The 25,511-nt window shown below is 46.6% G+C and overlaps 1 protein-coding gene and 1 long non-coding RNA gene across 9 annotated transcripts in view; both read left to right on the top strand.

The window, feature by feature from the left end:
* The window catches only part of SLC8A3 (solute carrier family 8 member A3), a 141,311-nt gene that overhangs the window by 16,913 nt on the left and 98,887 nt on the right, over positions 1 to 25,511 (top strand). For 7 of the 8 annotated variants that reach the window (XM_032482283.1, XM_032482289.1, XM_032482279.1 and 4 more), the window contains exon 2: positions 4,150 to 5,995. In XM_032482283.1, coding sequence (XP_032338174.1) covers positions 4,212 to 5,995 — 1,784 coding nt within the window. In that variant the 5' untranslated portion in view covers positions 4,150 to 4,211. Of the gene's footprint in view, positions 1 to 4,149; positions 5,996 to 25,511 lie in introns of those variants that run through there. The other variant, XM_032482288.1, reaches the window with a different exon arrangement.
* Positions 6,007 to 24,966, top strand: LOC116664330. The gene is made up of 3 exons (XR_004320807.1): positions 6,007 to 6,272; positions 15,435 to 15,440; positions 24,953 to 24,966. It is a non-coding gene; the product is annotated as an uncharacterized LOC116664330 (long non-coding RNA).

The raw sequence follows: 25,511 nt of genomic DNA, 5'->3' as shown, positions 1-25,511 counted from the left end.
ACCTCCTTCAGAACGCCTCCCTGAATCCCCAGGCTGGCTCAGTGCCCTCCTCATGTTCGGCAACATTCTGCCCACACCTTCCCTGATGATAGTAAAATTGCCCATGTGTGTGGCTATCCGCCCCTGCTAGACAGTACCTTCGAGGGCAAACCCTGCATCATTTTTTATTTTGCCGACCAGCATCTAGTACCAAGCCTGGCAAAACACAGGCGTTTGTTAATGTTTGTTGAACTGAGCTGACGGGAAGGAGAATATTCGGATGGGAGACTACATCGGGCAACCAGACACCCCCAGGAAACCTGGGGACCAGGCAACTCTACCAAATGGCTGGTCTGTCCCATGGGGCTCTGTGGGGCAGTCATATTGCTTCTAAGTCCACCGAAGACGAGAAGTTGACTAGGGCTCTTGGACATTCTGCAACAAATTGGGAATCAGTAAAGTGGAATGGTTAAAACCGTAAATTTTATGTCATCTGTGTGTGAGCTCACAATAAGCACTTACAAGTGTCAGTTACTATTATTGATATCTTCCTAATTTGGGACAGTTCTAGGAGGGGTCTGAAGCTGATCATTATCCCTGAGTATGCCTTAAGACTGACTAAAAGCCTTCTGGAACCACTGAAGGTCACTTGGGTCTCTGAGGGGCTGCGGTGGACCCCCAGGAGATTAGGATCTGTCTCAGTTGGTGTCTGGGGCTGGGGCAAGGGCACAAATAAAATGACCGTTGGCTTGCTCATCAGAGACGTCCCCTCCTCCTCTAACTTCTCAGGCAGAAACCATCTCCTGGCAGGGCTGGAAAGAACTAGGCATCCGTGGGTCATTTTCCACCTTCAGTTCCAAAAACTTGGTGCAGGCATTTCCTAGTCATGTTCTTGCCTTGTTTTCTTTTGTCCTTTCCTTCGGTTCATTTGTTTTCTCAGGGAACATTCTTTTCAAACTGACCTCTGATTCTGACCCCATATAGGAGAGTCCCCATAGAGCCTTGTTGCCACAGGTATTGGCAGGACCAAGGGGAACAAAGACCACGATCCACCGTCATTCTCCCAGTGGGTGAGAGAAGCAGGAGTCCTTGTCCCCCATTAACCGGGATAACTACTGCCTCCACATCTGTTGCCTGCAGCAGGCCAGCCCTCTTCCCTAACCTGCGGATAGCCCGCCCCTCTGGGGTTGGCCAGCCACGCAGCTGCCACCGCCTGTCACCATGTTGGCTCTTGATGAGAGAGCCGCTCCAGCTGTGCCCACCTTCTGTCTTCCCCTGCGCGGGGCTTATCAGAATTCACAAGGGGTTGGGTTTTCAGAGGTCAAGGCAAGGAGCCAAGATCCGACTCTGTCCACATTTCTTCCTGGTGGATAAATGCCAAGCCCATGAATAGGGGCTCTGTGTTCTTCACAGACTCTGAGAGCTTTCTGAGCCTTGGAATATAAATGCTGAACACCTTCAACTGCGCTACTCTTCCGCAGCCCTTCTCATGGCTTCTTCTCCTCGGCGTGAGGTCAGAGCCCCAAGAACCTGCTGGGATGACCCATGGTACCTGGACTAACAGGGAATGTGGGCCTCAGTAGCTGGCTGCCATTCTGGGAAATATGAAACCAAATTAATCCACAGAGCCCGTTGGAAGGAAGGCCTTCAGGATTACAGTAGGCACCAGGATGTGCTGTGACCCAAAGGGAATTTCTCTTTGAGTATAAGCCTTTACAGAGGTCCTACAGAGCCTCGAAAATCTAGTCAGGATCTGTCCATGAGATCTCTCTATTTTTCCTTAGAGCAAATGGCTACAATTCAGATCATAAAATGACTTGAATGAAGGCTGATTTCTGAGTGTTCGCCTGCTCAGGCTGCCATAACAAAATACCGTAGACTGAATGGGTTAAACAATAGAAATGCATTTTCTCACTGTTCTGGAGGCTGGGATTCCAAGATCAAGATCCTGGCCAATTTGGTTTCTGGAGAGAGGTCTCTTCCTGGCTTGCAGCTGGCTACTTTCTCCCTATGTCCTCATATAAGGAGATCTCTCTCTCTCTCTCTGATCTTCTCATAAGGCCATGAATCCTATTGGATTAGGACTCCACCCTTATGACTTCATTTAACCTCAATTACCTCGTAAATCCCCTGTCTTTAAATAAAGTCACATTATGGATTAGGGCTTCAATGTGTGAATCTTGGAGGGGACACAATTGAGGTCATAGCACCGAGAAAGCTTCCCTTAGAGCCACATTTATTTATTCCAGAATGTGCATTAATTGAGTATCTACTGACTACCTACTTAGGATGCCATGATAAACAGAGCAGACATAGTCTTTGCCTTTGTCATTCATAGTTTAATGAATAAGTGAATCATTAATCAAATAACCCCACAAATACACATGTAATTTCAAAACTTTACCATTTATGCCACGAAGGAAAAGTAAAGGAGTTGACCATTTTTAGGGTGAGGGAAGGTTCTTCTGAGAAGGTGACACTTAAGCTGAGACCTGAAGCATTGTTAAGAGTGGGGGTACAAGAAGACACTGTCATTTTGGTCATGGATGGTGTCATGTGCAAAGGTCTTGAGATGGGAAATAAGTTGGTGTAATCCAGGACCTGATGTGAAGGCCATTATTGCTGACATGCAGGGAGAGGGACAGTGACAAGAGATGAAGGGGGCAGAGGAGGAAGAAGGTAGCTCATGAGAGGCTTGGCAGGTCACAGTAAGGAACCTGGTCATTATATTAAGAACAAGGGGAAACTGCTGAAGGGCTTCAACTAGGGAGGGGATGGAGTAGGTTTGGGTTTGTTTTTTTTTTTTAAGATGACTATGGCTGTATGAGGAAATGGGATAGAAAACAGCAAGCATTGGAGTGAGTTCAGTTAGGATGCTATTGCAGTAGATTCTTCTAGTGGGGAGTGATGGTGGCTTGGGCTGTGTTGGTGGTGATGAGATGGGGGAGAGTTGACAGGACTCAGCGCTGGACCAGATAAGAGACGTGAGGGAGAGAAACGCTTGCAGACTAACACTGGTTTTCTGGCATGAGAAACTGGGTGGATGGACGTGCTGTTTTCTGAGCTGGGGAACAGCAGAGAAGGAGGAGGAGCGGGTAGGGAATGACAGCATTCCTTCATTACTAACAGTACCCTACATGGTTGTAGCAGAAGTGGAAAAATGCAAAAATTGCTTTTTTTTAAGGTATTGAATGTGCATTCTCATTCCTTCTGAATGAGGAAATGAGTAGAAAGGCAATAAGCAGAAAGATGAGTCTATAGTTTTGGTTGAATTTCTTCCCATTATTCTGAACTCACGCTCACCTTTTAGTGCCTTGAGGCCAGCAAATGAGGCCGCATTTCACCCTGAAATCTTGCCTGCAGTTTCAAAAAGACTTATTTCAGAGCCACTTGCATGTTATTTATAGGGATTTCTACCACTTGGCCCCGTTCTGTGTTTGGTGTTTGGAATTTGAGTGGCTGGCTGATCCTCATCTTCCTGTAACTGGATGCCTAAACTCTTTCATAAGCATGTTTTGCTGAAGGTCCAAGGGCTGCTGTGGACTGGGTGTTAGGCACAGCTTACAGGGCCTCAGGCGATCTACATGGCAGGTCGTATTCACTACAGAATCAGCTCTTTTGATTTCCCAAGTAATCTCAGAATCACGGCTCACCTCCATAAATTTCTCATCTGGGGAAGAAATTTTTCCCAACCAGGCTCCGCTGCACCCAGAGCCAGGTGCTATATCTGGGTTCAATTCAGTATGTACTCTTGCAAACCTATGTTATGCAAAATTCTTGAGTATCTTGAGTCTGATGATGGTGTGGTAGGGAAGGCTTAAAACTCTAGAAACAGTGTCTGTAGGGATGAAGATTTTAAGTTGATTCCTGAGAACTCTCACAGATAGCAGAGGGCTTGGGAGTCAGGACTAGAAGGGTATCGCTTAAGTTTCCATTACCAGTATTCCCAGTATTTTAAGCCATTTTTCAACTGAGTCTACCAGATGGTCCCGAGGACAGAACAGCTATTTGTGCCTCTCGGTGACATCTATTTTTCCAAGTGAGAGACTGCCCCGTATGTCAGTGCAATATGTCGCTCAGGGTGAAGAATCAGTTTGTATTGGTGGGAACCTGCCATTTGCTGTCATCCTTATCCTTTATGCCTTTTTCTGCCTCTCTGGTCTTTTCTAGGTCTCTGGCCTGTCAGGAGGACCCCTGGTGCTGCGGTGGAAGCCAGCGGCTAAGTCTCGTGTATGGCGTGGTTAAGGTTGCAGCCTCTCACTTCTGCCTTCCTCCATTTTGGGCTGATTACTTTTGTGCTCTTCCTGAATGGTCTTCGGGCAGAGGCTGGCACCTCAGGGGATGTGCCCAACACAGGGCAGAACAATGAGTCCTGTTCAGGGTCATCGGACTGCAAGGAGGGTGTCATCTTACCAATCTGGTACCCGGAGAACCCTTCCCTTGGTGACAAGATTGCCAGGGTCATTGTCTACTTTGTGGCCCTGATATACATGTTCCTGGGGGTGTCCATCATTGCTGATCGCTTCATGGCATCTATTGAAGTCATCACTTCTCAAGAGAGAGAGGTGACTATCAAAAAGCCCAATGGAGAGACCAGCACAACCACGATCAGGGTCTGGAACGAAACTGTCTCCAACCTGACCCTCATGGCCCTGGGTTCTTCTGCTCCTGAGATCCTCCTCTCTCTAATTGAGGTGTGTGGTCATGGGTTCATTGCTGGTGAACTCGGACCTTCAACCATTGTGGGCAGTGCAGCCTTCAACATGTTCATTATCATTGGCATCTGTGTCTATGTGATCCCCGATGGAGAGACTCGCAAGATCAAGCACCTACGAGTCTTCTTTGTCACTGCTGCTTGGAGCATCTTTGCCTACATCTGGCTCTATATGATCCTGGCAGTCTTCTCTCCTGGTGTGGTCCAGGTTTGGGAAGGCCTCCTCACTCTCTTCTTCTTTCCGGTGTGTGTCCTTCTGGCCTGGGTGGCAGATAGGCGACTGCTCTTCTACAAATACATGCACAAAAAGTACCGTGCAGATAAACACCGAGGAATCATCATAGAGACTGAGGGTGACCACCCCAAGGGCATTGAGATGGATGGGAAAATGATGAACTCCCACTTCCTAGATGGGAACCTGGTGTCCCTGGAAGGGAAGGAAGTGGATGAGTCCCGCAGGGAGATGATCCGGATTCTCAAGGATCTGAAACAGAAGCACCCAGAGAAGGACTTAGATCAGCTGGTAGAGATGGCCAATTACTATGCTCTTTCCCATCAACAGAAGAGCCGTGCCTTCTACCGGATCCAAGCCACTCGGATGATGACTGGCGCAGGCAATATCCTGAAGAAACACGCAGCAGAACAAGCCAAAAAGGCCTCCAGCATGAGCGAGGTGCATGCAGATGAGCCTGAGGACTTTGTCTCCAAGGTCTTCTTTGACCCATGCTCTTATCAGTGCCTGGAGAACTGTGGGGCTGTACTCCTGACAGTGGTGAGGAAAGGGGGGGACACGTCCAAGACCATGTACGTGGACTACAAAACAGAGGATGGTTCTGCCAACGCAGGGGCTGATTATGAGTTCACAGAGGGCACTGTGGTCCTGAAGCCAGGAGAGACCCAGAAGGAGTTCTCCGTGGGCATCATTGATGATGACATTTTTGAGGAGGACGAACACTTCTTTGTGAGGTTGAGCAATGTTCGCCTAGAGGAGGAGCCGCCAGAGGAGGGGATGCCTCCAATAGTACTCAATAGTCTTCCCTTGCCTCGGGCTATCCTGGCGTCCCCTTGTGTGGCCACAGTCACGATCTTGGATGATGACCACGCAGGCATCTTCACTTTTGAATGTGACACGATTCATGTCAGTGAAAGTATTGGTGTCTTGGAGGTCAAGGTTCTGCGGACATCAGGTGCCCGGGGCACAGTCATCGTCCCCTTTAGGACAGTAGAAGGGACAGCCAAGGGTGGTGGAGAGGATTTTGAAGACACATATGGAGAGTTGGAATTCAAGAATGATGAAACTGTGTAAGTAGCCTTTACACATCCGGTCTCTCTCCATCCCTTGCCACCTCCTTCTCTCCTTCTGCACCACTCTTTAAAACTTTTCCTTGTATCCATGTTAATGTCAAACTTTGGTTCCATCACAGGTGTGCAGAATCAGCAGACACTACTGCCAGGTTCTGCTTCCAAACTCTCCTTTTGTCTTTTCACTTTAAATTGTTTTGGGGCAAGGAATCCCATGGCAGAATCTAGGGACACAGAACATGTTGTCCACTGAAACTCAAAATGATGGCTGCTGGAGGTGTGGGATGACTTCTAGAAGTTCTGCTGTCAGATTTGGGGGAATTCTTGTGACTAAGCAAGAGCTAGGAGATGATTTGGATCTCTCCTTCCTCCTCTTCTCATTCCAAGGGCTTATATGAGCTTTGAAGTCAATCTTTTCCATTCTGAGACAGTGATAACCCAATCAGGACATCCTCAACAAAGTAAGTGACATTGGCTCCCCCCACCCCCAGTACCACTTTGCAGTTGTATTGTATAACCAGATTTCAGGCACCTTTCCTTCAATTTGGAAATTGCAAAATTGATTAAAACTTGGCAGTCTCTTTAGACACCAATAGGCTAGTTTATAGTGTGAGGCTCGCCCAGTCTAGGTGAGATGAGTCACTATGGTTTGGGTCCTAAAGGTATCTTGGAGAAGCAGAGCCCAGGGCAGCGGCCATCTGTCTTAGTCACAGGTCTAAGTTCCAAAATCTGGCTAAGCAGTGAAGGAGAAGCCTCTTAGAAACTGTGGGGAAAACAAACATCTTCTGTGTGGTCATTTCTCTTCACAGTCCAGAATTCTCCTAAAATACTTCTAGGTTACTGGCCCACGTAGTCCTTCAGACACCGTGGGTCTTACACTTCCGTTGCCTCTGTCACTCTGAGGCCTCTTGTACTGGGTGTTCTGTTCTTTTCTCGGGTGGATATCTTTGAAGAAGAAAGCAGATTGACTTTCCCCAGGACTTTCAGCTTATGAGAGGGGAGGCTTTCCAGGGTGGTCAAGAGGGGCGGGGATGAGAAAGGGGAACTTCGTCTCTGAATTCCTGTTCACGTCCACAAGCAGTAAGCAGTAGCAGAGGAAGGTGTGGAGAACAAAAGGGGCATAGAGAAAGTGGGGGATGTCAACCACTCCAAGAACCTGCTAAAGACACTTCCAATGGGAAATGAAAACTCTCATCTGTAAAGTGAGAATAACAATACTTTCCTTGACAAGAGGCAAGGTGAGATCTTTTTGCAGTTTCTCCCAGCTCTAGGACTTTTCTGAGCAAGGGACATAGGTGTTCAATGTAGGTCATATTTGCACTAGCCAAAGATGGAACAGGGGATATTGTCCCCTGAAGTGAAACAGCCACTGATAAATTGATTTATTAGAGCTCCGTTTAGTCATTTTGCTGGGAAGGATAATGACTTGTTAGCATAAGTAAAAACCTGTACCTTCTGGAGAATACTGTCCAGTTATATGTGCTCTGGGGAGAGTGTTTATACATACAAATGAGAAACAGGCCCTTCCATCTCTTGGCAGGAAGAAACACGCCATGAAATTTCACATGTATATATGCCAATGTCAGTGTATAAGAGGTTATTGTCAGGCATTGAATAGCATCAAGACCACAGCATTAGCCGTAATTGGACAGACTTGTAGTTCCTTCTATTCAGTACTTATCTACCAAGGGAACTGAAGGGTAGTTTTTGAGAGGTCCGAAGCTTGGATCCCAATTTCTTCATTTCATTAATAATCAATTTGTGCACCTAAGATCTCTGAATATCACTCATCCTTCCTCAAACCTATTTGTGTTTTCAGCTTGAATACTATCTTGGTGTAAATGACCCTTATGAATGATCACTTCTGGGTGGTGCTGGTGCTAAATGTATATCAACTTCCACACGTTTGAGATGCTAGTCCAGGTGTTCTAGGGTTTCCCATCTGTTCCTTTGCGTCGTATTTTAGACTTCAGTAGACTTTAGACTGCCCTTTTGGTCTCCTTCATTGCAAAAGAATGAGCCCAAAGCCTGCTAGTCTTTTCTCACAAAGGGAGCCCTACCTTTGATACTTTAAATTGTAATTTTACAACTAGAGGCAGTATGATGTGGCAAAAACAAACAAACAAACAAACAAACAAAAACCATGGGCTTTAAGTACAGTGTTCTGGGTTATTCTGGCTCGACTACTGATTTAACGATGCAGTGAGGAAATTTTATTAACTTATGAGATTATTTCCTCATTGGTAAGATGAGAATAAAAATGTCTGTCTTACAGGGCTGTTACAGTGATTCAAGATAGTATATGCAGTGTTCCCCGAACATGGTATATGCTCAGTAAACATGGCCAGTGATTAAGAGTATTCTACAGAAGACACAATTGAGGTAATCTGGTTACTTGGATCTCTGTGTGACCCTAATTAATAAGCATGATAGTTTTTAGGTTACCATGAAGATCACTGATTGAAACTCATCAAATATTAGAGCCAGAGAGGACCTTAGACTATCTCCTAGAGAAGTGCCTCTCAAATGTTAATGTGCTTATGAGCCCCCAGGGATCGCACTGAAATGCAGATTATGATTGAAAAGGTCTAGGGCAGGGCTTGAGATTCTGCATTTCTAATAAGCCCTGATGCTGCTGGCCCCAGGTTAGAGTTGAAAGGCTCTAATACTCTTGATCAAACCGTGAAACCCAGGAAGGAACGTGGCTTTTCAAAGGACTTGCATAATTGGGTCACGAATGCTTGCTTCCCAGTTCCAGTGTTCAGCTCCATCTTAGCTAGACTCTAGCCCTTGCCCTGAGACCCTGCTAATTGCAATGCCAATCTGGAAACTGAAATGGAAACCCTCAAGGTACTTAGGCAGAAACTGTGTGACGCAATTTCCCTTTCTAACCCGTCCCTCTTGTGTAGTTTTATTCGCCTACCAAGCCTGGTAGCATTGGCAATTTTGCCCTCACCATACTCCTCTGAATCTATTCCGGTTGAAGCCAGGCCTGTGCTCTATCATTAACATTAGGTCTGTGAACTCACTCATTTGGTTTTGTGCTTTACTTCTTCAAAGAGGTCCTTAGCACCAGGATAGGATGGAAAAACATGAACTTTGGAGTCTGACAAACTGATGTGAATCCATCACCCACCAGCTGCGTAGCTTTAACAGGTCACTTCGGTTGTCTGAGTGCCAGATATTTTGTTGGAATGATAGGAACAATAATGTCTATCCTTCAGGATTGTGATAAGTGCTACTTACAAACATAAAGAAAATGTACCTTTAGCACAGTGTCTGCTCACAGAAGGCACTCAGTTGTTCAGCAAACATGATGTATCTGCTCCATACTAGGTTCACGACTAGGTATTGGAGATACATAAGTGACCACGATAGGCTGGCATTTCAGCTCTCAAGGACCTCATTCTCCGGTGGAGAGGGTACAGGGTATAAAGGCAAGTCAGAACACATGGGACAAGTGGTGTGGTTAAGTTCAATGAAAGGGGAATGCAAGCTCCTCGCTGTGTGTGGGACCTTCACTGACGATGCAGAAGTGAAGCAGATGAAGTGGGGATGGGTACATGCTTACTTTAAACCCAGGTTACAGTGAACTTGGGACATTTGAGAGGGATGCTGTTGGCATCTTCGTGATCTAGAAGAATCCTCGCCCTTGTGGCTACCACTGCAGCACATCATGGGCACTCTGGCCTCGGAGCCCACCACAGATAATAACGAAACCTCACCGAGATACCGGGGCTTGCCGGCACATTCGTCTCACCCAGTAAACATGTGACTGGCTCCCACACTCACAGCACTTCTCTGCAAAATAAGATTATTGTGGCTCATCAACCTTTGGGGTCTCTGGGAATAGTCAGAGCCACAGATGTCAAATATGCAAATGCCAAGATCTACTATAATTAAATAGCATAGGCCTCCTTCGGAGAAGGGTGGAGTATTAGCTGTACTACACATTTCCCAACAAAATTAGAACGTTAAAACTGGAAGGTATCTGACCTCTCCTTTTTACAGATTATGAAGCTGAGACTCAGAGATGCAGAGTGACTTGTCCGAGGTCACACAGGTAGATATGATCAATTTCATGTCTACTGATTTCATGTCTCCACCTCTCGATTTGGACCTTTCCATTTTATTTTTATCCATCAAAATGTTAACTTTGGAAAGAATATGGAAATTCTTGAGTGAGAGATGCCCTGGAAGTGCACATCCAGGAGCATTATGTAACTAATGTCTTAACTAAGAAGAATAATATGTTATGGACTGTTTTTAATCTCTTGGTTCACCTTGAAACTATTCAGGAAGAAAACTATTGAGCCCCTAGAAAATTTTTAAGAAAGCTTTATCTTAGTGATCTTTCACTGAAAAAAGGTGACAGGTGTAGCTGAGGCATCTTTTGGTGATGGTGAACTTCAGGCTAGACCTTGTTCCATGAAATAATGAAATTTTTTCAGAACGATGCAGGCCATTCTCTCCCAGGGGTGTTTGCTCTGTAAAGTTTCAGCCCCCAAGGCATTCCAGCAAAACCTACACAATTCCGGAGTTACCAGGACACAGTTTTTACATTCTCCAAGCTGACTAAAACACAGTGGGCTTTTTTCTTTTCCTTTGGCTCAGCGGGGTGATAGGATGGTCTCTTTCTGGCCTCTGGGGAAGATTATTTGCCTCTCAAATGCCCTTTCTGTGCTTGAGAAAAGTTACAAGCTGTGTGCTGAGTGAGGGTGGGCGTGTGGTGGACGTAGTGATACTTCTCCCTCTCTTTCTCTTTCCTTCTGCCTTCCGTGCCTGACTTCCAGTAACAAGGTCCTCTTTAGCTCTAGGTAAACAGTCAGCCACCAGGACCATGGGTTTGTGGAACTCATAGAGAGCTGTGTGCTTGGCTCAGAGTGGTCCTGAAGAAGAGACTCCATGCCTAAGCCAGTTGTTGAATGAGGGTGGGGGATTTAACAGTGAAATATTTCAAGTAGGATTATTCAACTACAACTTTCCCTCTTCCAGGCCTAAAGGAGTGACTAAAGGCGAGGCGGACTTTTTAGCAGAAGCTTTGGGTGTTGTGCCCAGAAAGGTCCCAGGTCCTGATAAATTTTCTTTCTTTTCTTCTTAGTTACTGAAATTGCCAAAGAATATGGCTAAGAATGATATATTCCAACTCCAGGATCCATAAAGCACCTCAAGTGTACTTAAACCTTACACGTCTGTAACAATCTCCAGGAAGTCCAGAGCCTTCCCGGTTAATTTGTTTTAGGGTTTAAGGATGCAGTATCCCTGGCAACAATGTATCTGGCAAAAGCCCTTGTACCTGACTTGGTCAGGGACCATATACAGCAGAGCATCCGACGTGCCAGACCTTGGTTTTCTCACATTGGTCTGCCCTCTGCTAGGAGATAGCTCAGTGGTGCAGGGGTAGAGATTCCACCAGGGTGAATGTCAGGTTGGGTTTGTTGAGAAAGGCACACCGTGATTGGAGATGTTCACATGGCTCGCCAGACAGAAGATGAAACAGTCTTAGCCGCAAAGCAGGCTCTCCTGGGCGCTGCTTGGAATGATGCTAGCTGGGGCTTCAGGCAATAATAAGGGAATGATGATGGAAATCCTGCCATGGGCCTTGCTTAGTTCGTCTCGACTTTCCTGGCTCTTAAGGTCAGTTTCCTCACTCACTCAGAAGCATGATGGAGACGGATGCTTGGGCAAAGTGAGGTGGATGAATGGGGAGGACTCTTCCTTGTCGTCCAGTCTCTCATCAGCTTCCCAGATGTATTTGGAAGGTCATTCACGTCTTCTCCACCCCTGGGCTGTGGCCCTGTCGACTCCATGAGGAAGGGAGTAGAACTCAGAGCTGTGGTCTTCAGCGTATTCGAGGTGGTGTTTTCTTGTTGTTGTTGTTGTTGTTGTTTTTTGAGAGAAATTAAACTGTGCTTCCAGAATCCAACCAGAAGCCCTGGCATAGAGCCAGTAGTATGTAACTGAGAGGTTACATACTGCAAACAGAGCGAAGTCCCCATATTTAAACTCTGTGCTGTCCAGAAACATTTTGAAGGAATCAAATGCTGTGAGGATTTTGCTGAAAGACCATGAAGGAAAGCCCTAGGTAAACATACTCAGGAGACATGATAGTTTTCATTCACAGGAATTCTATTCCCACCCCTACCACCTCCGAGGCACCCAAGTAGGACGTTATCTGGATAAGTCGAGAAGGAGATAAAGTTGAAAGTAAAATTTATTCTTTGTGGAAGAATTTGTTTTTCTGAAAACCGAGCCATCGCTAGGTATATGTATATACTGGGGTTCAGTTATCAACATGGCACCATCCTGACTCCCTCTAGCTAAGGGTCAGCATGTATGGACATTAACCTGTCCTTGCCTGAGCCCAGTTCATTTATCACTTGGTGGCAAGGTGGTTCATGAAGAATCAGTTAGTTATGATACAGAGAACACTCTATTGTAGGTTCTTTCGTTGGTGCTTTCAAAATCAGTGCCATCTTGACAGTAACTACTCAGAATTTGGCTATGAAACGAACTACAGATTACAGAGGACTAATACTGCCGTTTCTCCCTAGCGGTCCATCTTTTTTTCCCGAGCTCTTGGTGTTGACTTGTCTACTTTTTGGTTTCCCCCTCATATACCCCACGTGGTTTCTCTCTGAGTCGTGGTGATGTAGCATTTTGCTCTGCCACCTTCCCTAGGGGTAACCATGGCCCTGGCTGCAGATCTTCTATGAGTTCACTGTCTTGCTCTGCTCGTACCTTCCTTTCTGTTTGTAAACCCTTCTCTTACACTTGCCCTCTCTCCCAGACGTCCTCTGCTGCATCTTTTCCTCCTCTGCTGTATGTGCTCCAGGCGCTGCAGGTGCTGGTGCAGGTGGATTCCACTCCTGCTCGCACGCAGAGCCTTCCTCCCTGCTTCCTTTAGTCCTGTCTCCTCTTTTATCCCTATCATTTCCCCTACATCCCCTTCCCTCACGCCATTGGCATCTGTGCTTGGATTGCCTTCTGTCTACTGTCTGATCTATGATTTCTTCAAGTGACCAAGAACGAGCTGTGAGTATCCCTTAAGAAAGCTTGTCATTTGGACAGAAGGGACTCGCCTCCCGATAACGCCGAGAAGACTGCTATCTCCCGGGAAACAAACCACTCACTCTGATGCTCTTTTCTTCCTTCACCACAAAGTGTTTGACTGTAAGTTGAGACAAGAGGGTTGAATTATGAGGCTCCAGCACAGACTGGAGCTGGTATCAGAAAGCCATCTGAGGCTGAGGGAGCCCTAAGGACCACCTTCTCTTTCTGATGCTCTAGGCCACGTGGTCTCTGTCTCCCAGCATCTCTGCTTCTCTCCGTGGCTTTCTCCCTTATTGCTTCTGGCTTATAGTGCTACCTCACAGACCAACAGTCCTATCTCGTGGCTCCTCTCTCCATATATGCTCTCAGCTCCTACCTGGAAAGATCTTTCTATTCTTCTAGCTCAGATTCTCAATCTGTTGTCCCCCTCCCCTGCCTTTTGGGTCCAACCTAACTATATCAAAGGCCACTGGCCAGATACGTGTTTGCCCTGTGTCAAGCCAAGGTCCCCCCGCACCCCCAACTTGACAGTTAATCTACGGTAACTGGGTGGTGGGGTGGGAAAATGAAGTTGCCATGGCGTTTCCATGATAAGCTACCTAAGCAGTTAGGTCTCCAAGTGGTGAACAGTGTCACTTAGAAGGCAGTCCCAGGTCAGACAGTCATCTGTCACCTCAAAACTGACACAGCATAAGAGATTGCAGTGCCTCAAAGAGCACTGATTTTACAGTGGTCTGCGAGGGGGCAGTGGGCTGGAGAGCGGGAGAAGTAGCCACCTCTGAAGCCCGCAGCCACATCCTGTCCATCAAGCTGACCAGCAGCCTCAGCAGCCAAGATGAAACTGGCTTCTACCCAGAGCAACAGAAAGCATTCCTAGTGGGTGATGCTCAGTGGCACAGATCTCAAGGCTACCAGGGTCAGTCCTCCCCCTTTGCTCTCTTCTGGTCCGTCCTCTCCAGGAGACTCGCGTCAGAAAGTAATCTGCTGTCATTATAGGTGTACTGTTTGGGTACTGAGTCATTTTCAAAGCCTCTTCTGGGTTTGGGTTTCCGAGCAGCCTGTGTTCCCGACCAAGACAGAAAGTTTCCCTGCCACTCATGCTCACCAGGGATAGAATGACAGCCTTTCCCTCCCCACCCTCCCTTGCTAGACAGTTGGTCAGCTGGACTTAGCTGGAGCCAGCAGGGACCCCCCCCCCCACCGCCTTTATCTTTGCAGCTGTAACTTGATGCCTTTCTGGGAACTCCCCGGAAGCCAGAGTGTTCTTAGCTCCAGGTGCCACAGTGGGGGACTCGGGTGCCCACGTCCCAGGGCACAGGAGCGGGTGTAAAATAGGGCTCTTTTTGTGTCCGCTCCAGTCAGTCCGGAGTGGCTGTCCAGGGGGCCATCTTGGAAAGGACTGTTGAGGCTGTTTCTGGACTCAGTGGTGGGTGTGAGAAGAAAAGCCAAGTCTGCCAACTCTAGTCCTGGGATGAGAGATGCAAAGAACTTCATGGGATGAAGAAAGTAGGAGCCTCCATTTCCCTGAGATGCATGAGTTTGAAGTTGCCACTCTCTCTCCATTACTGGGCCAGTCCTAATGGGAAAAACCTCACTGAATCACTCTCTTCATCCTGCATGACACAGAACTGTCTTCCATTCCCTGGATGAATCCATAGGGACATAAATCCCCACTGGACACATGAAGCAGAAAACTTTATTAGACCAGAATCTTCCAGAACCCCTGCTAACCTAGTGGGGCTTCATAAACCAGACCAGTGGCTCCCAAGCAGCTTCCTGCCACAGGCCATTTTAATTGTCCATCCCCTTGTCATGGAACCCATATTTCACAAGATTTTTAGCTGAAAATTAATGAGATTTCCATTTTTCATAAAATATGTAAAAAGGTAACTGGTGTCACAACCATCAGCTGATACAATTCTAGCGAAAGTAGAGACGAGTGACATTTTAATTAACCTGTGTGGACTGTTGGAAGAAGACAGGCTTTCTATTTTGGGGGTTGTGGAGAGAGTAGTGTGAACGCAGCTACGGGCTGACTTTCAAAGGAACTAGCTGCTGTAAAATGCTTCGAAAATATTAGGCACTAACTGTTTAAAGTTGTTTTGAGGAGGGTGACCCCCTGGGGAGGTAAGAACATTCTGGAGGCTGTCTCAGAACATAGGACCCAGTGTTGCTCATCTAGGCTTCAGCATTGTTCAGAGCTTGGGGAAAGATGACTATTATTGTTGTTATTTTTCTTACATCATAGAACATTCAATATTTGTATGGAAACATAAAATTCCACTTTTGAAAGTAAAGGATTTGTCATACTTTTAGGGCTAATATCACTTTCTTCAGATTAGGTAACTGAGTTTAAGAAATATTAAGTAATTTACCTTGAACACAGAGCTTCGTATCCAAACCTAGATCTTTTGCTTATAAATCACACATTTTTCAACTACGTTACATATTTTAGCATCAGAATAAGGTCATGAAGCTGAGAGTAGCAGGCTTTCTTCTCATATGGAAAGAGTTAAGAGGACATCCAACACCTCTTCCTTAACAGCAAGAGTTGGCTGTCCTTTAATTCAGGGGCAACTGGGCCCAAGGAATTTGGCAAGGGCCAAGTAAACTCCTTAATGCCCAGCTCAGAAATCTGGACTCATCAGTCTTGACTGCTGGCTCAGACCCACCCTTGCCCAAGCCGGTGCACAGCGGAATTCTTGTTTGTGTCGCTTCGTCATCAGGAACTACCAACAGAGGATGCTTTGGCCTGCTGCCTGGGGAACAGGGCGAGGCTGGCTTAGGGCCGTGTGTTCAGATCGAGGGGACCTCTTGGTGCTGTGTCCGTGGTGGCTGAGGACATCCAGGACCAAGGGTTGGAGAAGGACGGTAAGAAAGAGCAGATGGCTCTTAGCTACAGCCCCTAGACAGCCCACGAAAGCCGTCCAAGTCTGTGGGGCCGGGAGCAACAGAGGGGCGGAGGTGGGGAGACTGGTGGCAGTCGCTCAGGGTACAATCAGCAGACATTCATGGAGCTCATACTGTGGGCTGAGCACAGTGAGAAAAGGCTCATTTCTGTCTTCAGGGTGTCCCCAGCGTGGCAGGGAAGGGAGTGTGGGTGAGAGTTGCTATAGAGGAGGGACCCCCAAGCCTACAGCTACACAGAGACACTTCCTCCTGCCTTTTGTCGGGATTTGATTTGGAATCATTAGAGGTGACTTGCACACCCCCTCCTCCAGTCAACTCAGAAGGACTTGTTAAGAAGAAGGGCTGATTGGCTTCGGCCTTTGGGGCATGCACAGATAGAAGCTGAAGTTGACCTCAGGAGTCAGTGGCCCCCAGGCGGACTGGGTCCTCAGATCAGAGCAGCACCTGGTTCTTCTGCATCACATATCATAGGGACACAAAGAATGTTGAATGAGTGAATAAATACATGAATGAAAGGAGTGAATTCCTTGCATGTTCTCTAGCTGTGTACCACCTCCAGGTTCAGCAGCCTGGGATGTGGGACCGGAACACATCTCTTAGGTATGAGGACGAGGGAGCACCCGTCATCCCCGCTCTCTGTGCTTTCCTCCTCTCCTCTCTCAGTTTTGAAGAGATCCACGGAGCACTCTGGCTTCATAGCCGAGCTCCCCTACAGCCTGACCCCTGCCCAGCACCAGTTCCTCAGAAGGTCCATTCCTGGGCTGCTCGGCTACCTCTGAGTGCAGGCTGCCTTTGATGCTCTGGAGATACCCTGTAATTCAATTAGGAGCTCCCTCCAGGGATCATGTAATTATGTCCTATCTGGGACTGGTAATGACAGCCCCCTGCCACTGTGCAGGGAGCTGCCCTGCTCAGCTGCCCAGAACCTTTCACTGGGAGGGAACTAATCTGCTTAGCCCAGATTGGATGCAGTTCTGCACAGCACCTCCCTGAAGGCCTCAGAACTGAGTCCCCACTAGCAGAGAGGGCTGCCGTCGGGGAACCTGAGGATTCACTCCAGTTCTTCCCTGCTCTCTGCCATGAGTCCCCTGCCCGGGATTGTTCTTGGCTGAGTGGGAGGCTGAGAGAGCTCCACTCTCCTCTCAGAGCCAGCCCACCAGCCTGCCCCCAGCCCTCTCGGGCTTAGAAGGGAGATGAAAGGAGATTGAAGATGTTTGCCTGTTTCCCACATTAGTTTGGGGAACGGGGGTGTAAGATGAACTGAGTTACCCAGCATTTTACCTGGATAGTTCAAACATCGCCCTTTGAAGGGGGAAGGGGTCCGGTCTGTTTTGAGCTATGGAGGAAGTTGCCTTAGTTCTCTGCATGACTTTCTTTCCTTCATTGGCCTTGATTTCTGTGAAATGTTTTAGACGCAGGGGTGCTGCCTCAGTCTGACATGGCCACTGCTCATGTGGTCTCTCCCCTCCACTCCCTGCCAGCATTGAGGCTGGCCGGAGCCCTCCCCTCGAGGAGCCCAAATTCTCTCCTTGCTGTTATGTGAAATCTGCCAGAAATGCCATGGACAAACTGAACTGGGTTGAAGAGAGTCCTCTCCCTCCTGTGTCTACCCAGAACCTCAGAACGTGACGTTGTTTGGAAGTAAACACTCTGCAGATGTAATCAGTTACTGTGCGGTGGCACTCAGGGTGGGCCCTAAAGCCTATGACATGTCATTATAAGAAGGCCATGTGACGACAGAGATGAAGTTGCAGACTGATGCAGCTGCAAGCCTAGGGATTGCTGGCAAATACTAGAAGCTAGGAGAGAAGCATGGAATAGATTCCCCGTAGAACCTCCGAGGGAGGAACCAACTCTGCTAACAACCTTGATTTCAGACTTGTAGCTTCCAGACCTGTGGGAGAATAAGTTTCTGGTGTTTTAAGCCACCGAGCTTGCAATAATTTGTTACAGCAGCTGCAGGAAGCTAATACCCATGCCTTGCATCATGCCTGCTCCAGACTTCAGCGAGTGAAGGGTGTCACACTGATGGTCAAAGGCCTGGTGTGAGAAGAGCATTGCCGGCGGGGTTAATGGTCCTCAGGACACTGACCCACAGCTTCTGAGGTGGAAGGCAGCCAGAACTCATTAAACAGCTTTGTTATATATGGACTGTAATTGTAAACCTTTCCTTTCCTGTTTGCAAGTTAGATGAGGGTCCAAAAAAATAATATGGCCACTTTCTCTCAGTTTAGTTGCTTTATGACAGGTATTTTATTGGCCTCCTCATTTATTGCCCAGTCTCCTTAGTCCTGATCCACTGATAGTACTTTTTTTTTTTTTTTAAATTGAAGTGTACTCAGTTGCAATGTGTCAATTACTGGTGTACAGCATAATGTTTCAGTCACACATATACATATATATATATATACACACACACACTTGTTTTTGTATTCTTTTTCATTATAGGTTACTACAAGATATTGAATATAGTTCCCTGTGCTATACAGAAGAAATTTGTTTTTTTATCTGTTTTTATATATAGTAGTTAATATTTGCAAATCTTCCCACCCACCCACTTTCCACCTTGTAACCATAAGATTATTTTCTATGTCTGTGAGTCTGTTTGTTTTACAGATGAGTTCATTAGTGTCTTCTTTTTTTCTTTCTTTAGATTCCACATATGAGTGGTATCATATGGTATTTTTCTTTCTCTTTCTGGCTTACTTCACTTAGAATGATAATCTCTAAGGTCCATCCATGTTGCTGCAAAAGGCATTATTTTATTCTTTTTTATGGCTGAGTAGTATTCCATTGTATAAATATATCACAGCTTCTTTATCCAGTCATCTGTCAATGGACATTCAGGTTGTTTCCATGGCTACTGTTTCTTGGCTATTGTATATAGTGCTGCTATGAACATTGGGATGCATATATGTTTTCGAATTTGAGTTCCGTCCGGATATATGCCCAGGAGTGGGATTGCTGGATCGTATGGTAAGTCTATTTTTAGTTTTTTGAGGATCTCCATACTGTTTTCCATAATGGCTACACCAAACTGCATTGCCACCAACAGTGTAGGAGGTATAGCTCTTAAACAACTGCCCAGAGGCTCCAGCTAAGGCTCCCTGAACTGCATGCCCATTTCTCCTTTTCTAGCGTTCCAATGGCTAACCCCTGGGTCATTGAAAGCACCCCACAGTATAGCTAAGAGTCTTTCATCCTGTGACTGGGGAGGCAAAAGAAGGGCTCTTTCTCCAAACCCTTTTTCCCTTTGGTGTTCCCTGGTGCTTTGCAGCTGGTTCTGAGATCCTGGTGTGTTACCTGCTTCTCCTGAAATGCAGATATGTTACCTGCTTCCTTTTGCAAAGTAAGATGGACCTGGCTGGGGAACCAATGGAAATGCCGTGGGCAACCTAAGAACAAGTGAGTCGTGGCTGTCTGATCGGTGAGAAGGGGGCACTGAATGAGTGTTGGGGAGCTGCACGACAGAATTCTGGTTTATCGCTTGCATGGTGAAATCGTCACTGCAATGATGCGGGTAGAAGTCTGTCTAGATAGAGGGGGAGTAATGGAGCAGGGCTATTAAGTGCATAGACTAGGTGTTATGTGGACCAAGTTGGAATCCGAGTTTGGCAACTTATTGGCGATGGGCTCTAGGGAGAGTTCCCTGGCCTTTAGCTTTACTCATCTATATAATGTGTATAATAATGGTACCTACCATTTAGGGTTGTGAGGATTGAATAAAACTATGAAACATTTAACTTAGTGCAGAGTCTCAGTTACTCATTTGTACTGTCACGTGCCAGTTATCAGTGAAGAGTTAATAGAATCTTGGCCGTGTCACAACCATTCTGACCTACGTGGTCCAGAGCTTTGCCCTGGTTCCTCCATCAATCATTCTATTCCCTTCCTGAGCCCAAGGTGAGCTTTTAGGAAGAGACAGTTGATCTAAAGATAGAAAGTCAAAGAGTTTTGTCTGGAGGAAGGTGGGGGAAAATACCATTATCCAGGCTTTCTTTGACGATGTCAGGGAACATGACAGGCCTCTCCCCACGGGGAGAGCAGCCCCAGGCTGGGGTAGAAGGTGACCTTGGGGTTGATCCCTCTGCCTCCTGCTGTGGACTTTATTGGACTTGTTTGGGAGATGCAGGGAAAGAAGGCGTATGGAGAGGGAAGGAAAATAAAAGGAGAGGGAGGAAGGGAGGAAGAAGGGCTGGGAGGAGGATGGGCAACGTCATTCTTATCTCGAGGATAATTACATGTGAAATCACTTGCCGGGGGGACTCTGTGGCTGGAAAGACAGTAATTACAGTACAGGCTCCCGAGGGCTCTTGGGCACATCTCTGAGCAGCAGGTAGGCCATGTTGAGCTCTCTCTCATTAGACCTGCTTCACAGGACCCATGGCACACCATCCACCCCAGAGCCTGCTGCTGACCAGGGAGCCTAAATAGAACAATGACTGTTTCAGAGCGGATCCCATCTGTGGGCTCATGTGATAAAAACCACAAGCTGGTCCATCCTTTAGACAGAGAGCCCTGCTTGATGGCCAAGTGATCTGGAGCAAGATAACAACTCTGCCAAGGTGCTGGGCGAGGTGCTGTCCCTTCCCCTGAGCTGCCCCAGAAGAAGAATTTCAGTGACTAAAGAATTAAGTATCTCCCAGCCCGATTCTGGTGTTCCCAGTCAGGGCCTCCTGCCTTTCTTTTTTGTCTTTGTATTTAGAGATGACTCGCCCTTACCTTCAACTTACGTAAGCAAGGCAGTTTTCTGTCGTCTAACATAGTGCCGAACAATGATGCTGCCATTTATTTAGCACTTATCGTGTGCCAGGGACTGTGCCAGGTGTGTGACGTATATTATTTATGACCCTTACGCTAGTCCTGCAGTGGTATATCCGCATCCCAGCCTTGGCCTCTCTGCCTTGTGCTTCCTGCTTTCATAGCACAGGATGTCACTAGGTCAAAGTTAGAGATTTGAAGATGAATCTCGGGTTTCATAGGTGCTCATCCTTCCCACAGTTGTGCAGAGCCCTTAGCTAAAATCTCCAGTGGCTGAGGCATGAACCTGGTCACTGGCATTGCTCCTCCTGGCTCTGAACACCAAGTTGTTCGATTCTTGCCGTGACAATGTCCCCATTTACATCTCCTGCCTCTCAAAGAAGTCCTTCCCTGCAGAACTCTTGGCTTATTTCCTGCTTCTGGTCTCTGACCTGGCATTTCCTAACTACTGGTTGAGCCTCGTTCTTGCATATGCTGGTTGAATCATATGTAATTGTCATTTCTGGATATCAGAAACAATCACAATGGCCATTTCATGTGGTTCATCCCATACTAGGGAGCCAGTGTTCTTAGCTTGCCCTATGTGAACGCCGCTACCCCCAGTTCCCTCTACCTATTTCCTGAGAAAGAGGAGAAAAGATGCTTGCCCACTTCTATCCCTCATCTTCCAACACTGAGAGGCTCCCCACTCTTTTACTGGTCTGTTACTGCCACCACCCAAGGCTGAAGGGACTCCCTCAGATCTTAGGCATTGTATCTGAATGTCTTTCATATTCCCTTCTACCAGTGCCCTCCCCTCATGGAACCAAACAAGCAAACAGACAAACAAAGTATGATGTTACACAGTATAAAAGACGAGAAAATCAGCTTTGGAGGCAGGTGGACCTGTGTTTCAACCCTGACTGTGCCATGCCTTAGCTGTGTGTATTAGTTTTCTCTTGATGCATAACTAATTACCACCAACAACACTGACTTATTAATGCTCAGTTTCCGTGGATCAAGAATCTGGCACAGCTTAGCTGCAGTCAAGGTGTTGGCTGGGGCTGCTGTCTTATCTGAGGCTTGGGGTCCTTTTCCAAGTTCAGGTGGTTGTTAGCAGAATTTATTTCCTTGCAGCTATAGAACTCATGGCTTCCTTCTTCAAGGTCAGCAGGAAAGAGATTGTCAGGTTTTAAAGGGCTCCTCTGATTAAGAGGGGCCCATCCAGGGTAATTTCCCTTAAAGCCATGGTTTAAAAGTCAACTAGTTAGAAACCCTAATTATATCTGCAAAAATCCCTTCACCTTTGCCTTGTAACATAATCATGTCATATAACCATTGCCATGTTCACAGATCCCGCTCACCCTTTAGGGATGGCTTTACACAGGGTGTGTATAGTGGGGATAGGAAAGAATCTTAGACCCACATTAGAGTTCTGCCTACCATGCATGCTCTGTGACCTCAAGTAAATTGCCTACTCTTTTTAAGATTCAACTTTCTTACCTGGGAAAAAGGACAATAAAACCAGTCATAGAGAGTTATTCCAAACCCTAAAGAGATATGTGGAAAAGAGTGGCAGTTAGTAGACACAAGTACGTAATTTCCTACTTAAACTTCCTTTTGCTGTTCATCTTTCCTGCAGTCTCTGTGGTTTGAAATACCACAGAAAACCATTCTAGGTAGTCAAAATTATGCCAGAAAGTATAGTTGATTTTCATTATTTGTATGAGTTATGTTCCGTAAAGTTGTTGCACATACTGAATTAGTGAATAAGGAAGCATTACTCACAGGAGAAGTACAGAGTTGGGTTCCTGTGAGCTCCTGATCACAACATTTTTTTTGATCAGTTGATCAAAACATAGTTTTGTTTTATGCGTATTGCTGTTTAATATATGCTTATTAAATATATGGTTTTGCTTATTAACATTAAACTCATGGGTAGCAACCCTGTAACTCATGCCTGAACGAAGCTTATCCAACACAAATGTTTTCTCCAGAGGATGCATAGCCTTCCTGCACTTAGGAACACTAGACAGCACTTCAGCATTCTGCTTGGGGGCCATTTAAAACAGCAAAATCACCCACAAAACCCCACAAAAATGTAAAAAAAAAATGGCATCGGGAAAATGGTAAAAAGACACTTGTTTACAGCATGAGACAAAACACGAAGGCAGAGTATCACCTTGTTTGACCTTACCTGGGAACATGTCAGGTGACCTGCATTTTATAAATATATATATATATTTTATATAAATATCAAATTAAAAAATATGTAACAAGTAGGTTTTTTCCCCCCAAGTCTTTTTCTAGTGTGGAGGAGCTGGAGCGAGGGTCAGAAGCAAGGACCCTTCTTCCATTTCCCTCGCTGGGCCTCTTTGGAGAGTGTTCATCCCCTCAATACATTTTACAGCTCCTCCAAGGCATCATTAAAAAAGAGAAACTGAGCCACTACTGATTTTAAAAAAAAAAATTGCCCATTACTCTGTCCTAAGTCGTGAAATGTTCTAGGCAGCCTTTTGAAGACAGGGACTCAGCCCCCTGGCCTCGTTGCAGACCCCGGTTCATGCCAAAGGTACTTTGGCTTGAACTTTCCGGCCATGGCATTGTGGATGTGACAGACCGTCTGCTGCCCGGAATCGGGAGGACATCCACAGCAGGCATGATATTTCAGAGAACGCTGAAGCGGTGATGGCCCGTGGCTAGAGCTGGAGGTGAGCTGGCTAAATGAGATGCCTCTTCCTTTCTTTCCTCTGCCTGTGGTGACAGATGGCAACCAGCTCTGGCTGGCGGTGGCTTTGAGACACACTCGAAGTGCTCCAGAACACACCTTACACCGAGCTCTCTAATTCCAGCACTGTTGGACACGCTGTCTTCCAGCTCTGCCTTCCTTCCTTCGACTCACCTGCTTTAAAACCAGCTTTGCCGAGTGCCTGTCTTTGGGACTCCCCATCAGTGACATCAGAACCCTTCCCTTCTTCCAACCCTGCTAACTGCAGCTTATTAGAACTTAGTAGCAACAGCTGTGTATGCTGGGCAGCAGCAGCTGTGGGGCCAAAAATGGGGCTGGGGATTCGGGACTGGGCATCAGAGCAATGGAATGATTTTCTGGGGCGTGTGAACTCATTTGTTTCTTTTGTCCCCCCTCTTCCACTACCCCCCCAACCCCACCCGATGGCCTCCCCCAACACACTGCACCAAAGGAAGACAGAAAACAATGATCTGGCAGCGTGGCTGTCATGGATACCAAGCCTGCCATCTGCGGGGAACCCTTTCCGTATCATCAGTCAGCAAAACAGAGCAGAACCCTGTGTCTTGTAGCTGGGAAAGCAGGGCAGCATCTCCACCGAGGGGGCTGGGGCATCTGTTCACTTCATTAAGAAATGAAATAGCAGACCTGATTCCATATTTAGAAATCGCATGTAGGTGCAAGTGTGGTGTGCAGGCACCAACCGACACAGCTGGCACCATGGTCTTCTCTGCAGTGACTTGTTGAATTTAATAATGGGCATGTATGAAATCCAGAGTGATTTGAACTGAAGGTTTAGGGGCTTTGTGTAAAACTGATATGTAAGGGATTTGGAAGGAGATGAAAGATTCCTCCCCAATACTTCTCATTCAGTTTTAGAGCCAAATAACCAAGCATTTACAGAAAACAAAGAGAAATTGAAATAGGATTAATCTGAGAATTTCTGGGCCTCATATGAACCACATCTTGTAATAAGAACTATGTTTTTTCATTTCATGCCCAGTCAGCAAATATGATTAGTAGGTCTCTAGTAAGTTCGGGGCATAGGGCTAAGAGGGGTTACCAGATGTCTTCACTTAACAAAGTCCTGCTGAGCCCCGAAGCTGTGCCAGTACCGTGCCTGGTGCTGCCACGTGAAGAGTGGCGCCAGGAAGTGTCATCAGAGAGCGTACAGCTTGTCAGAAGACATTAAACAAGTGAGCCAACAAAATGATCTGCCGTCTTAGAGACAGTCCCCACATTCTTAGAGCTTATACTCTTACCAGAAAGGTAAAACATAAACCTGTGGGCAGTCAAAACACAACCACTGAAAACGGTAACAGAAGAATGCAATTGACAACTGAATTATACAGACTGTGATGACTATAAAAATTCACTGAAAGGGATCATTATGAGCTGGGGACAATCCAAAAGACTTCTTTTTTGGAGGTAGGTTTTGAGCCAAACCCCAAAGGATGATTTTTTTTTTTTTTTGCTTCCTATGCAAAAAGTCTTTGTGTCAAATAGAGGTGAAGGGAAAGAGAGGCTGTGACAGCAGAAGGAAAAAGATTTCCCTAAAGAGTTTTCTGATACCAGAGTCCAGCTCTTCAGGTCTGAATGTATTCTTTCAACCAGTGTGGGTTGAGTCCATGCTCTGTGCCAAGTGCTCCATCTCACAGCAGGAAAACGAGGACGATTCAGACACAGCCCCAGTCCCTGTGCAGCTCGTAGTCCAGCAAGGGAGACAGACCTATGAACAGATGGTGACAGTACATTGAGATAAGTACTGTATGAGTCGATGATCATGGTGACATGGGAGCACACAAGAGGGAGTGACCAACCCTGGGAGAGGGATGTTGTGGGGGGGCCTGGATGCAGGAGAAGAATTCACATAGGATAGGTAAGCAACTGGATGCTGAGAACTGAGAAATGAGAACACAGCTAACATGATGTTACATTTTAGAGTCCAGATAGGAGGAGGTAGATCTGCCGGTTCTCTGGAGGGCAGAGGGAGGTGTGGGATTCTGGAACAGCAGCAGCAAGACCAGTAAGTTATTGAAGCTGTTAGAACTCAGATCAGCTCTGGGA

Source organism: Camelus ferus, chromosome 6, assembly GCF_009834535.1.
Source record: "Camelus ferus isolate YT-003-E chromosome 6, BCGSAC_Cfer_1.0, whole genome shotgun sequence".
Taxonomy (NCBI): domain Eukaryota; kingdom Metazoa; phylum Chordata; class Mammalia; order Artiodactyla; family Camelidae; genus Camelus; species Camelus ferus.
This window is presented reverse-complemented; position numbering and strand designations above follow the sequence as displayed.